This window comes from Oppia nitens, unplaced genomic scaffold, assembly GCF_028296485.1.
Source record: "Oppia nitens isolate AA-2021 unplaced genomic scaffold, nextdenovo-longstitch-racon4-pilon3 scaffold6_pilon_pilon_pilon, whole genome shotgun sequence".
Classification (NCBI taxonomy): Eukaryota; Metazoa; Arthropoda; class Arachnida; order Sarcoptiformes; family Oppiidae; genus Oppia; species Oppia nitens.
Genome location: NW_026533250.1, coordinates 962,674 through 979,436, shown reverse-complemented (window position 1 = coordinate 979,436; position 16,763 = coordinate 962,674). Strand labels below are relative to the sequence as shown.

The window sequence follows — 16,763 nt, the reverse complement described above, 5'->3', positions numbered from 1 at the left end:
CGATCACATGACTTATCAATGGATGTGGAGTTCATTTATCTCAAGAAGTCTTTCAATCAATTGATACTCACTTTTACTCTCTTTTTATATTCAAATATAAAAGAGTTATTCATTTATTACGATTTTAAACTTCAAAGCTTTATAACATCAAAAATAATAGACTATTTTTTCTATTATATAATATATTGGATATGTCTGTCATATATGCTATTAATTACCAAATGTTGTAATCAATTATTTTAATAAACTCTTGAATAAAAAGGCAACACTTAGGAGAAATTTATTCGTATAAAAATAAAGTAAAAGTCAAGTCAAACACAACTAATATATTATTATTATTATTATTATTATTATTATTATTATTATTATTATTATTATTATTATTATTATTATGGCAATGCTATGAATTACTTAATTTTTAAAATAATAATAATATCATAATAAGAGTCTTTGGTATTATATATTATTTCTCAGAAAAACTTTATTCATTTGTGAATCGCTTGAAAAAAGAAATTAAAGCTTATTTTATAAGCAGTATTTGACTCAAATGTTGTGCTTATTATATAATATATAAAAATATACTGAATATAAAAGCAATTTATTGTTGTTTTGCATTAGTTTTTTATGTTGTTTTTCAGTGAATTTTGCATTATTTAAAACAAAATTTATGAGATGTTTTGTTTTATTGTTGCATAAATGGTAATAATAATAACAATAATAAAAGAAAGTAATTTGAAAATGTGTTGAAATTCAAACAACAAATTAATTTTATACACAACTATTGTTTTAACTAAAAAAACATAAATAAAAAAATAAGTAAATAATATTAATATTAGAGATAAAACTCATTTTGTATGGAAAATACACTAATTTGAGTGAAAAGACTTGCATTTTTGCATTATTTGATAAATAAATAAATAAAATATTTTTGTTATTTTTATATAATTATGATAATTTATAATGTTATTACTAATTATAAATATAATATCTCGTATAACAAATTTCATTGACGGCAACAACAATATTATTTGTGACATCATTAGTATTTTGTTTTATACAGTTATATATAAATACAATTTGTATTACAAATAAAATTAAGTTAAAGTAAAATTAATTTTAAATATTTAATATATTTTACTTTGCGGTAACTGTAATACATTTTATAATAACTGTAAATAAAAAATGTTTTGATCAGAGGTATGGTAATGTAGTGTATAGCCATTTTGACCAATTATTAATAATTAATAATTATTAACAAATTTGTATTATGTTTTTAAAACTCATTTAAATTAAACTATTTTTAAGTAAAATTAATTAAAATTTCGTTAAAATTAATCTTAAATAACATTATTTTGATTAAAAAATATATAACTAAAAAACTTTAAAAATTAACTATTTGTTAAAAAAGTAATGTTACAAGTAGAATATAATATTATTTTAATATTATTAAAATAATGATTAAACAATAAATTATAGTTTAAATGTTAATGTTTTTGTTAATTATTTTTAAATTTTACATTTTAAATGCAGAATTTTTTATTATTTAAAAAATTTTAGTAAAATTAAATAGATTTTAATAACTTGGAATAGAAATGAAATTTATTTGAAATATTTTCCCATCTTCTTTGGAATTTCATCCCATTTTTATTGGAATTTTCGGGAGTTTAGGGAATTTTCTCTTGACTTTGAAAAAATTCTGTTTAAAAGGCAATAAAAGTGTACCCATTTTATACCCAAAGAGATTTGAGATTTTTTTCCATTTTACCCCAATATACTCCTCTCTAAAATCCAATACCTTCCTTAACCCTGGTTTTAATATATTAAATTCAAAATCCAAAGTATTTTAAAATTTAAATTATATATTTTTTACATATTTATACAAAAATATATAAAATATTTAAACAAAATTGAAAAGAGCATAACAATAGTAAAATAGATGTTTATAGTATAAACTTTATACTGTATATAAAATTGCCGAAAATTTATTATTTGTTGCAATTCATACAATGCTAAGACAATAGTCTTGGGTTTAGTTATAATTTTGTATATAATTTACAACATTTATTCAACAGATAATATCATTTAATAAAATATGTATATTGTGTGCTTTATATACTCTTGTATATAAGATTGAAAACATTTTATTTTCAAATCTTCGATTGAATAAGTAAAATAAAATATAAAAATTTATTTATTTGAAATATTTTCAATAGTAATAATTATTAGATATAATTTGTTTTAAAAAATAATTATTTTATTTAATAATTTAGTGATATTTATTAGAAACACATATCATAGCAATAAATCATTATATATTGAAAATAAATACTTTATTTTAGTGAAACAAAAAGTGCCAACAATTATATAGAAAGACATTTTAGATAAAAGACTTGAGTTTCAAAGGCATCACGTTTTGTATGATAAACACAAAACACGTCTTATTTACTGAAGTAGACATACATTAATCAAAATACAAATCAAACAGTTTGTTATTTACTGTTTTTCTATTAAAAAATTTTCATTTAAGTATCATTTATGATAGATATTTACTGTATATTACTTTTATTATATCCATATGTACTGTTATTTAGGTCATAATTTATTTAATTATATATTTTAGATAATATTACTTGAATTTAAAATAGTATATTTAGATATTCAAATCATTAAATTATTAGAATATTAATATTTAATATTATTCTAACAAATGTGTGATTTAAACACAAATCTATGTTTGTTTGTCGTCACCAAACTGGCAATTATTATATAGACGTATATTATTAATTTTTTAATAATCCAATACAATAATTAAGATAAATTAATTATTTGATTTGAAAATTATCTTTACTAAAAGTAAATTTCTATCATTTAAATATTAATAATTAATGTAAAACATCTATTGATAAATATTTTTTGATTATAGAACTTTATTTTATAATAAACTAGTGTTAAAACAAACAAATTTGTTAAAATGTAAATAATCTTAATTGTACAGTATTTTATGAATATATAATATAATAAAGGTATATAAATTCAATAAAATATAATATTATTTTATTATAAATAAATTTTTAATAATAATAAATTAGTAGTTAATTCATTTACTGTAATATTTAATAAATTATTTATTAATAAAGAGACTAAACACTTCTTATTTAGAGATTTAATAAATAGATAATTAAATTAACAACATTTTTATAATAGTTTATATATTACTGTAGTTACCAGAGTTGGAAAAATACAAGGTTTTGAATTTTGACTTTGTTTAATACAGTACTGCTTTTATTATACAGTACAATTTTTATAACTAATATATACTATGTCTATACAATATATTTGTGTGTACAGTAATTTCTATATTTAATGTTTATATTTTAATATATTTAACTATTGTCATACTGTATATAAATAGTATTTTTTTTTAAATAAAATTATATTTTAATAACAATAGATTTAGGGTAAGGCTAACAATATTTAGTTTCAAACATAGGGGTCAACAAAATCTTTATGTATTGACCCACAGTTTAGAAGAAATAACTATAAATGTATTAAATGTATTGAATTGTTGTGAACGAAAAGTTACATTACATTATATACTATAATATAATATGGTTTACTTTAATATGGTATGTCATTAACTTTCACAAACATCACAAATATCAGTATCTGATAAAATAGTGTTACCAAACACACCATAATAATAGACTAATTGACTGATTGAAACTATAATATGGTTACAATCAAAATGAATCTAAATTTTGGTTTTTAAACTCTAAGTAAAATTGATGTCTTATTAAATACGAGTCGACAGTTGGCTAAGGATTTTATAGTTCAATAGAAACAATTGACTTACAAAACAACTAAATTTTAAAGTGAATAAAAATAAAGATTTATTGATATATTTGAAAACAACAACAAAAATCAAATAATGTATTTCACTATTGCTTTTAATAAATCCTTTATTTCTCAAATGTTATGTTTGCACATAAACTTATGCTAAGTTGAATAAAGTATGCAATAAAAATATATACTCTTATATTGAAATGTATTACATGCCCATTGAAAATTCACAACTATAAAAATTGATAAGATTTTAATATTGGTTTTTTAAATTATAAAAAATTTACCTATAATCTCATAAAATTGAAAATAAATATTATTATTCTTGTAACAAATGTAATATAATTTAATAAATATAAAATCAAAGTTAAATCTATAATATTTTTATTATTTGAGTAATCAAGCGGTGCTCAAAATAGATTTTTTATATATGATATAATTTATTAACTTATAATTTATACATTTATTACAATTAGTCATATAATAAAATAATGCTTGACCTCAATATTAAATCAATAGTATATTTCTAGTTATAATGATACCCCAATGATATCAATTATGTAAACGTAAATTATTATATCAATCGATTATTATATTAAATATGATATAAAAATTGTTATTGTGGTCTAATCAACGACTTTATTGATTATTTACTTAAAATGTAAAGATAAATAAAATTATTTTATTATTTAAGAAAGTGTTATTTATTTATTTAGTGTAATAATGCACAAAACAAAATCACAGTTTTGGGTCAATTAAGTGTAAGTAATGATTGCGGCACTAATGTCTATCCAACCAATTATTAATTTAAAATAGTGGACATAATTTTATGGTTATTTATTTTTATATATAACTTAGGCGTGTTTCACATATTACGTTCGCACTTGAGGGGAGGGGTGGGTTAGCCAAAGCAAACTTTTGCGAACGAGGGGGAGGGGTAGAGACTCTAACAACGTTCGAATTTAGATATTTTATTTCTTGTGGGTGAGGGGTGGGGGTAGCGGTTAGGGACATGCGAACGTAATTTTTTAAATGATTACAGGCAAACAATTGCGAACATAGGGGAGGGAGGGGGTCTAGATTTCTTAAAATGTGCGAACGTAATATGTGAACCACGCCTTATTTGTTTTATATGTTTTGTTGATTTTTACTTATAAAGAGTAAATGCCAATATTTCATAATAATTAATTATAATATTTTTTGTGTATACTATTTATATATACAGTACAATATACAGTATAATAAAATTTAATGTACAGAAAGATTAAATATAATGATATTGTTAAATCAAAATTTTCAACTACTGTTTAAATCATAGACACCTTTAACATATTAAATATAATAATGTGTAACAATTTAAATATAAATCCCAACATATAATTATATGATTTTGCATTAATATTAAACCACTCATTTTAAGCTCAATTCATAAATATATAGAAATTTTTTTATTTGTGTTCAAACATTTCACAATATAAGGCACTAAATCTTTTGAGTAGTTTTCACATTAATGGCACTACAAGTCTAGCAATGAATTGTTTTGCAAATCTCAAAACAGTATATCATTTGCTACCAAACCGTATGATATATACAGTATGAAGATCTGAGACTTCATAAAAATAAATCTACTATTTATAGCATCTATTTATTAAATGTAACAAATCTATTGGTTACACATAAACTATAACTTATGCATTGAGTTTCTAACTATAAATAATATTAAATAATAACAATAAATACAACAATTCAACGGCAACTTTGATGTCATGAATGAGGTGTAAATTTATCATAAAATTTATTTTTATATTTAATAATTTGTATGTCTCTTAGGAATCTTTTATTTGCTAATTCCTGTAGATATTTTAAAAAAATTATGACAATTTTAAAAAGACTATATAAACCAATTATTTGATAAATTTTTTTTATTATACATTAAATAATTTATACATGTATTAAACAACTTCTATTGGATTTTTATTAAAATCCAAAAGTAAATATTTCACTTAATTATTAAGATAGTTAAATATTTAATTAAGTTATTTACAAACAATCTTTTTATTATTATAAAGTTATTTATATATTACATTATACTGTATATGTTTCAAATCTAAGTAAATATAAGTGTTATATATTAATACAATACATACAATATATATATAGCATAAACTGAAAGAAAAATTGTTGTCTTAATATTGAATACTAAAATAGTGTCAGTAAAACAAAAATAATAAAATAAAAGTGAAACACAAGAAATCAATTATTTGTTGGCAAATGTTGGCAGAGTCTTAAATAACGACATTGAATATGCATAGCAGCGATGCTTTCATTACAATTAACTCATAAACCGTATATTGAATTCACGTTTTATCAATTAAACAAATTTAAAAGATATAAAAATAAATAATATTGTAGTATTTGGCATATAATTGACATTTACTGTTAATAATATGAAAAATATTAATTATGTAACAATTATATACCAAACTAAAGTAATTTACAATATTACCAATAGTTATTTTAAAATTTAATATACATAACTTATGTAACATAAGTGGTGAACATACTGTATTAACAAAATTACAATCAAAGTATAGTTGTTTTGATGCTGTTTTGAGACTTTACCCTAAATGTGATACCAAATGTTGAGATCAAAAGAGTATGTATTGTAACGAATAGTCATTTGATCTCAAAGTCTGCTCTCATTTATCTTCATATTTATTGTCTGTTTTCATCGTTAGTTAATAACATTTATTGAATTTTTACAAACATTTTTAGCTATGTTTACAAAAATTTATTGGTCATTGCAAATGAATGCTAACTCTTGGGGAACAATAATTTGGTTATTAGTAAGGATGTGCCCATCAGTCACTTGGATTCATAGGGCGAAACCATGAGATTAGTTATTATAAATAAACACAATATTTATATATACTGTATATTATAGTATAGTGTCTAAGTTTTCTCATAAATGAGCGTAAAATTGATTTATGTGTCAAAAACTTTGTGTTATCTAAAAATGTATATAATGTACACACAATAGGTCATCGACTAACTCCCAGTGCTGTCTGTATTACACTTATTTAGGTATCTTTCTTCTCGACGAGTAGTGAGTTGAGTAACAAACAGAGGTTTGAATACTTTCTCCGTACGGTTCCGAGCGATAAGAGTCAGGCGAGTGCTATGATTGAGATCGTCAAACAACTCAACTGGACTTACGTTTCCATCATTTATGAAGAATCCATTTATGGCATCAGAGTCTGTATTATTCAATTGATTATTATAATACACGTACAAAAAATACTCATTACTTTACACTTGTATATCACACTTATCTATAATAGTATAATCAGTGTTAGTAAAACATACATACATAAGCACATTAAGACAATTTACTACTCAATAATGTTATGGGCTATCCTTAACTAGACTTATATTAAATAAACTTATAGTCAAATTTAAGTATCAATATCTGTTTAAAGTATCGCTACACCAAACATGTATAATTCAATATATATATATATTTATGTATATATACGGTATATAATGTTACCTATAAATAAATAATTTTTGTAGCAATATTTAGCAATATTTTTAGGTTTCTCCCATTAAATATAGATTTCTAATCTTTAGTTTTTATTTATTTAAAGTCATTTAAATGAAGCGATAAATTTATTGTTTGTTATAATTAATTACTTAATGTTTTCAGTAATTTTAATAATTACAAACTTATATTATGACTTATATGATAAATATAACATAAAAAAAATTAAACTTAGTTTTATAGTATTATACATGTTATACAATAATAAATAAATTAATTCAATATTTTGCAATAAATGTCACAATTTTAAAGGCTTTTAATGATTTGGAGGAACTTTTGGAGCAAAACAACATTTGTATCGCTATTAAGGAAAGGCTAACTAAAGACTCTGGAGTAGCTCTGGACGACGCTTACGATAATATCGTCAAAAAACTGATATCCAAACAAAATGCTAGAGGTATTAGTTATATATCTATTCAAATAATTATATTTACTCTATTTTTTATACTTTTTATACTTTTTATACTTTTTATACTTTTTATACTTTTTATACTTTCTATACTGTATATTATGTATAACTGTATGTCAAAATTATAAATATATATTAATTTTTAATATTTATTTAAATCTAAAAATTGTATGTATTATGCATTGCTGTATGTTTATATAAATTTTGAAAATTTTGTTTGAATATATGTTTTAACAACTCTTTTAATAATTTATTGATTGCAAAAAGATTATGTAATTTAGAGTTACATTAAAAATAGAAAAACTTTTTTTATATAGTATTAAATTATTTGAACACAATTTGCTAATGTGTTTAATGGGTTCATTTTTTTGTGAGATCAATGAAAATTTACTATAAAAAATCTTTAACAATTTTATCATTAATTATAGACATTATCAAAGGTTATAAGTTCATTATTATAAAAAATATATAATTTAAAACAAACTATAAAAAATTATCAATAATTATACATAATATTTCTTAATTATAATATTAATTATTTTGTTTTATTTTTTTACAATAAGTAATTAATTTCAAGAATTCAGTATATTTATGTAAAATAAATTAAAATTCATTATAGTTAGTTTTTAGTATTTATAAATAATTGAATGATTTCTATTAGTTAATAAAATTTGATAAAGCTGGTTATTAGTAAAATGATCATTATCAAATATAGTATTACGATAACAATGATATATCACATATCAAATGATGTAATTTCTAAGTTATTATATACAATACCTGTATATACAATAATGGTTACAATATATATATAGGAATCCAATTTAATTCTGACTTTCAATACTAACATAAATTTACTATAATATCAGATAAATTGTGTTCACTTAAGAAAATAATGGTTTATTATAAAAGCTAAAAATAAATCATAATTGTAATCATATGACTTTCTGTTTTTCTCTTATTAAAAGTTAAAAATGTTTTTTAAAATATCAATATTTGGGTTTTCGTCTTATATTTAGATTTTTTATATACATTCGTTACATATTTTAAGTTTTTAATATATTTGTTTAAAAAGTAAGAATTGTTTACATAATATAAATAATTTAAATAATATTAATATTATATTAATATAAGTATTATTATTATAAAATTTTGTAAATTTATTATATTTGCAGTGATTTTTATATTAAACATTTTAATTTTGTTAAATGTGTATTTGCAAAATACAAAAATATTGATTATAATATATTTGACTGATTAGTGAAAGTAATGAAATATTTGTTCATGAAATTAGGTGTAATAGTGTTTGGATCAGATCAAGAGGTAGCGATGCTTATGAAGGCAATCAAGAGGAATAACGCCACCGGACTGTTCACATGGATTGGTAGCGATGGTTGGAGCGCCCGTTCGTTAGTATTTGCCGGAAATGAGCTTCAGGTGGAGGGAACCCTATCAGTCCAGCCCTCAGCCAATCCAGTGCCAGGATTTGATGAGTATTTCTTGAGTTTGACACCGAAAACTAATTGGCGAAACCCGTGGTTTATTGAGTATTGGGAACACTATTTCAATTGCAAATGGACTGACAGTACTGTTACGCCATACAACTTGAACTATAAGAAGTAATATTATTTTCATTTGATCACAGCTGTCATTAGCCATACATTTAGATGACTATCTATTTCTAAAGACAGATATTAATAATATATATATAATATTAGGAAATATAACATAATATTTCACTTCATATTCATTATCTTAATGTTTAATATATAGGATTTGTACCGGAGATGAAAGGATGAGTTATGATAACGGGTACGAACCCGAAGGTCAGTTGCAATTTGTCAGCGACGCTGTCCTCGCATTTGCCTACGCTCTCAAAGACATGCATCAAGAGTTGTGTCCATCCGGTTATCGAGGGGTCTGTCCTAAAATGAGAGATAGCGATGGTAGTGTGCTTCTACATTTTATTAAGAATGTCCACTTTAAAGGTATGGCATAATTTTATACAATTTCATCTAAATATACACTATATATTCAATATATAATAATTTCATTGTTTTGATTTGACCGTCAATTTAATTGTTTATTGCGAAATACAAATAAATGAATCAATAAATCAAATTTTTATTGCTTCACTTATAAGTTATACCAGTAGTTATGTGTGTTTAATAAATTAAAGTATTACATATTGCGGTATATATATAAAGATATTATAAACATACTATCAATTATATTCTGGGTCTATACTATAATATGGATATATCTATAAAAAAATATAGAGATTTGAAGGGAAGAAATTTCCTAAACAATTATCCTTTAATTTTTCAACTAAACAAAGAAATACACCAAAAACTTTGATATAACAATATAATGTTTATTATTATAAGTTAATATTAAGTTCATCTAAATCTATCCTGAATTAGTACAAAAATGTAAATTACTGTAATTTTGATGCATTTAATAATATATTAATATAAATTTATTTATATAATATAATATCCAATTAATTATCTTATTGAATAAATCTATATTTATCAATAAAAGACGTTTAAATTTTATAATTTATAAATTATAAAAATTGATTTTAAAGATAAATATTACAATTTTTAATTATTAGAGACACCAAAACATGTGATTGACATATTTGTTGCAGAATAGAAAATAGATGTCTATTGAAACATATAATATGATCTTAATGTCAAAATATATTTTAATAAACACATATATTGACATAAAAACTATTTCTTACAGTATATACTGTACATATTAATACTATAATATAACGATTTTTATAAACATTACAAAAATTGTTAAATAATTAAATATTTGGAAAAATGTCATAAAAATACGACTTGAGGCTAATTTCAAACATCATATCATTTAATTTAATAGTGAATAATAAAACAGATATAATTTCAAAGATATACTGTAGATATAATTTTTAAATAATTTATAAAATAATTTTTTCTAAATCTATATAAAAATTTTATAAGAATTTCACTTTCATAATTTTATATCATATTTTAATTATTATAATTATTATAAAATGATAAATATTTTGTTTGTTTATTAAGTAAAATTATATATTTTTATACAATTTAGGAATGGAGTGAATTTATTTTGTGGGAAGGAATAAAAATTTTTAATAATATAATATCATATATAACTTCCTATAGCCGTCACTAGCAATCAAATACAATTAATCAGAAGTCAATCATTAATTTAGTTTTGCCGTCAATATTAAGTCCTTTTATTTTTACTTTTAATCATTATTTGATTTTATTTATTGAAGAGTCGGATCAAAATACGATAAACAGAAAAAACCAATATTTTTAGATTATTATTAAAGTGAAACAAAAAAATGATACACAAGTCTTGCAAAAACATATTTATCTTAAATAATAGAAAACATTTTCTTCATTTACTACCATTTTATATGAATACCTCTGGTTTTGAAATAATGGTTTTGAGGCAAAGAAATCCATTTATGTATTAAAACGATTGAAATATCTGTTGGCTATGTTTTTGCAGTATTTATATACTGTTAGTACAGGATATAAATTGTACACTACATTGCAATATATAAATTATAGTATTGAAGTATAGAGTATATATACAGTATATCGTACTTATATTTAATATATTATCTTAAAATTAATGATACGTTTTTTCGACATCTATGAACAAGCATTAAAAAAATTAAATATTTTATGAATAATAATATTTAGATATCAAAATAATTTAAATAGTTAATAAATTATTGTATTTATATATTATTTATTTCGTGTAATATTATAAATTTCCAATAGTATTAAATATTTATATATATATTTAATATAATATATTGAATATAATATTAACAAAATAAAAAATATTATAATTATAGGTTTAGCAAATTATGCGTTCAATTTTGCGGACAATGGTGACGGTCCGGCCCGGTATCGGATAATTCATTACAAACAATTATCGGAGGGAGAGTTTGGATGGATTCAAGTGGGAGAGTATAACGACGGCACACTTGCCCTCAATTTAAGTGAAATTCAATTTCATTTGAATGATCTATCGGTGCCCTCATCTGTGTGCAGTCAGCCCTGTGAGAAGGGTCAGGTGAAGGCGCACATTGAGGGAGAAAAATGTTGCTTTCATTGCCTCAATTGTACCAAATATCAAGTGCTTATATCGGACACTCAGTGTATTGACTGTCCGGATGGTTATTTACCCGATGCCGACAAAATAACTTGTGAGCCCATACCTGAAGAATATATGCGACCGGATAGCATGTGGTCAATCAGTGCCTTACTATTTTCATGGACCGGCATTTTTCTCACATTATTTGTGATATTTGTATTTATCAAATACAACGACACTCCTGTAGTCCGAGCGTCGGGACGTGAGCTCTGTTTTGTACTGTTGGCGGGTATTCTCATGTGTTATGGTATGACATTTCTTTTGGTGCAAAAGCCCTCCAACTTCTTGTGCGGCACACAGAAGGCCGGTATTGGCTTTTGTTTTTCTGTTGTCTACAGCGCTATCCTAACCAAAACAAACCGAATCTCCCGTATCTTCAAAGCTGGCAAACAATCTGCACGAAGACCAGGACTTATTAGTCCAAAATCTCAACTTTTAATTTGTGGCGGACTTTCAATAATACAGATTTTTATAGTAGTCATATGGTTGGCATTTTCACCTCCCAGAGCTATACATTTTTACCCAACACGAGAGGATAACCAATTGGTTTGTGAAGCCTCCATAAATGCCGGATATTTTGTCGCATTTCTTTATCCCATATTTCTTATTGGTATGACTTTCCTTACTATTACTTATTGTCGCTTATCTACAATTGTATACAATTTTCTGTATTAGTCATTAAATTAAAGTACATTTACTTTAGTATTACTTTAATACAGTACTTAATATAACACTACTTCACAATGATTTTAGTTAACTTTACTGAATCCTAGAAAACATAGGATAGACTAAAACAGCCTTAAGGTCTACAATGAAGAGACAAGTATTACATAAGTTATAACTAAAAGAATAGAAATAGAGATACAAATAATTCTAGTTTTGGTCACATTTTAACCATTTGTTATAATATAAAAAAATATTGATTTTATTTTTACATTATATAGTAATCTATGTTTTTTGTGTATATCAAATAAATTTATGCCATAAAAATATTATATAGTGTATCATAATTGTCTTATAAAAGATTAACGTTATTCTCCTTTTGCTATTTTTTATTTTTAATATATTATAAATGTATATAATTATTGATTTATTATTAAGTTGAAAACTTTGTTTCTTTTTATTTTGATTATTAAAATATTATCTTATTATTAAATAGTTTAATACTTATATATATATATCTATATTTTGAATTTAGTAAATTTATTTAATGTAAATACAATATAAAATATATGATATTAATTTATGTATTATAATTAATATAAACTAATTATGACATAAATTATATTCTTATGTTTAATCAGTTGTTTGCACCGTTTATGCGGTATTGACACGAAAAATCCCGGAAGCCTTCAATGAGTCCAAATATATAGGCTTTACAATGTATACGACATGTATCATATGGTTGGCCTTTATTCCCATATACTTCACGAGCTCACAGAGCAATCACATCGCTCTGAATTTGACGACTATGTCAGTGTCGATATCCCTGAGCGCCACCGTAACACTGCTCTGTCTTTTCACACCAAAAATTTATATCATTATTCTTCATCCGGAGAAAAATGTCAGGCAATCAATGATGCCGTACAACAAATACGGGACTCTCAAGAATAACACACCGATGACGGCCACCGCTACTTTGGCCACCACTTCATCCATACGGGTCGAGTCCGCCACACAGTCTGATGGTATGAATAAGTATATTATAAACAAAATATTTTTTATATCAAAACATTTGTTCGGGTTTTAATCTATAATAATAATAATAATACGTTATATAATTTTCTATAACATAGCATATCTAATAGATAATGTCATCAAATATACAGTAGTAAATTTATATTAAAATAATAATGAATAAAATATTGAATTATAATAAAATTTAAAATTTACATAATACCTAACATATTAGATACAAAATTCATTATATTTGTGTCATTATATATTTTATCCGATTTTTTTTGAATACAATTTGTAAACGACTAACCGTATTGAATATAACAAACTATATATCATTTGTTTAAGAAAGATAAAGTACATTACATTACAGTATATATCATACAATTACGTTATTCTTTCATTTTTTACAGATTGATAAATGAGTTTAAACAATAAATTTAAAACTAAAATACATTATTTTTATTTTTATATTTATTATGTAAAATTTTATAACATAACAAACCATAGAGAATGGCATTATATACTGCCGTTTGTTTTATAGTTAATTATTATTTAGTATTCAAAAGTCATGATTAAAGAAAAATATAAAATTTTAGCCACTATTTTAAAATATATTTATTATATAACTAATTCTATTATAATTCTGCATTATTACATTTTATTATCATAATTGCTATATTTATGATACAAATGTGTTTTAAAAAGATTAAAATATAATTTCTTATTATAGTATACATTAGCAAATATCAGCTAACAAAATTATAATACAATTCTCATACAAATGTATTACGTTAATTATTTTTAAGTTTATAAAAATATAATATTAAAAAGTCTAGAATATATTAAAAATTTAGAATACTTATTATTCAAAAGTCATATTTTATAAAGTCACTGTGCAAACAAAAATATAATAAGTTATATTTTATTTGTTTATGATAAAAGTAATTTTTATGTTAGTATAATTTATATGTTAATGTATGTAAAATAAATTTAATTAAAAATGTATTTATTATATTAATTATTGATATGAATTTGTTGGTATAAATTTACTATACAGTATATTGAAGAATTGCAATATAGTAATGATTTTATACTAACAAAATTTTATTATTATCAATTTATTTAATTATTTATCTTTTTTATTGAATAAAAAAGATAATTTTTATATGTTATCCAAAATTATTATTAATTAAATAATTAAAGTATAAAAATGATACAATATATTAAATTTATTATTAGTTAGAAAATATTTGTTAATAATTTATTTTTGGAAGAAATTGTCTGTAATTTAGTCTCATTAATAAAACTAATAGAGTTATGTTACTAATGTTTTGAATGATTAAATGATTGATAAATTACTACTAATGTTTTATTTATTATTATTATTAGTTAATATTAATATAACAAATATTATAAAACAAGAAAAATATAATTTTTATAATTTAATATTATTTTTAGTTGAAAAAACTTAATCTTAAAATAAATGTAATTTTATAAAATTGTTTTTTATTTTATGATTACAGAGTATGAGATGACTGATAAACTTCGTCCGGTAAACAATTTTATCGGCGGCGGTGTTGTTAATAGTAAAGTCAGTGTCGGCACACAAACCAATGGTAACGGATGTCTGGGTTCAACCAATATTGAGTTAGTCATTAACAACTGGGACAACAAAGACATACAGTTATAGTAATATATAATAAATACAATTATTAATTGTCACTATTATTATAATAACAAGAGTTTATTGTAGGCCAATATTTTATCAAAGATATATACATTAAATAAATTATATAAATATATCTATGTATATATACTGTGTATATGTATATACAGAGTTTTTATTTACGTATAATATTTAATCTATTGTTAAACAATATTATTGTGATGTGAGTAATACTGTTATTTAACTATTATTTATATAATATAACTAATAATAATAATTTTTAATCCATTGTATAAATATTGTTGTCTCTTGTTTTAGAAAATTTTAATATATTTTATTTGTAATATAATTTAAATTTTAATAATAAAAAGTTTTTTAACAAAAATAAGTTTTAACACTTACAATGTTATAATAAGATAATTATTGCTATAATTACTTAAAATTATAAATTAAAAAAATAATCTTTAATTTATTATATTTTAAAATCATAAAAATATTAATATAGAATTATAAAAGTAAATTAATGTTTGGGGCTGTTCACATATTACTTTTGCACTTTTTAAGAAATCTAGACCCCTTCCCTCCTCTATGTTCGCAATTGTTTGCATGTAGTCATTTAAAAAAATTACGTTCGCATGTCCCTAACCGCTACCCCCACCACCACATGAAATAAAATATTATCTTAAAGTCTTTACCCCTCCCTTCCCTCTCGTTTGCAAAAGTTCGCTTTGGCTAACCCCCCCCCCTCAAGTGTGAACGTAATATGTGAACCACGCCTTTTATAAATTATATTGATATTAGAAACACATTAATCATTGTTAATAACAAATATCAATCAAAATTTCAAAAGACTTATTTTATCTATTTTTACATCATATATGAATACATTTATCATTTTTATCTATTTGTTTATAAAAGTCATCAAATTTTTATTATTTATTCACACTTTTTAAGTTAAACCCTAACACTGGTAGATTAAACGAGGGTGTGGGGAAAGAAAAAAATGGGGGGAATAAACAACTGTAATGACCAATATTTAACAGTAATCTATTTAAAACGGTATATTTACAGTAGTTAACTATTACCGATAATTAATTGTGTTTACAATGAATGACATGTTTAAAGTATTTTTAAATACTATAAATCGGTAAATAAATAGCATATTCAAAGAGTTTGGAACGATTAGAGACGTCTAAATACAAGGGGTAGTAAAACTAGAAAATGTATAAAAACAGGGGGAGGGAGGGGGGGCAAATTAAAATTTAAATTCACAATTTTTTTCATATGGTTAAAAAACTCGCATTATTAACCATTACTTACATATCTCCAAAGGGGAATTAAGCAACATTTAACGGTATAACAAAAAAATAAATTAAAAC

The 16,763-nt window shown here is 22.4% G+C and overlaps 1 protein-coding gene across 1 annotated transcript in view; it reads left to right on the top strand.

Moving 5' to 3' along the window:
* Positions 1-15,433, top strand: part of LOC128962498 (metabotropic glutamate receptor 7-like) — a 42,313-nt gene extending 26,880 nt beyond the window's left edge. Inside the window, exons 3-9 of the mRNA XM_054308872.1 lie at positions 6,925-7,095; positions 7,694-7,838; positions 9,145-9,469; positions 9,624-9,838; positions 11,737-12,648; positions 13,343-13,726; positions 15,242-15,433. Of these exons, the coding sequence (XP_054164847.1) occupies positions 6,925-7,095; positions 7,694-7,838; positions 9,145-9,469; positions 9,624-9,838; positions 11,737-12,648; positions 13,343-13,726; positions 15,242-15,408 (2,319 nt within the window). The 3' untranslated portion in view covers positions 15,409-15,433. The remainder of the gene's footprint in view (positions 1-6,924; positions 7,096-7,693; positions 7,839-9,144; positions 9,470-9,623; positions 9,839-11,736; positions 12,649-13,342; positions 13,727-15,241) is intronic.
* The last annotated feature ends 1,330 nt before the right edge of the window (positions 15,434-16,763 follow it).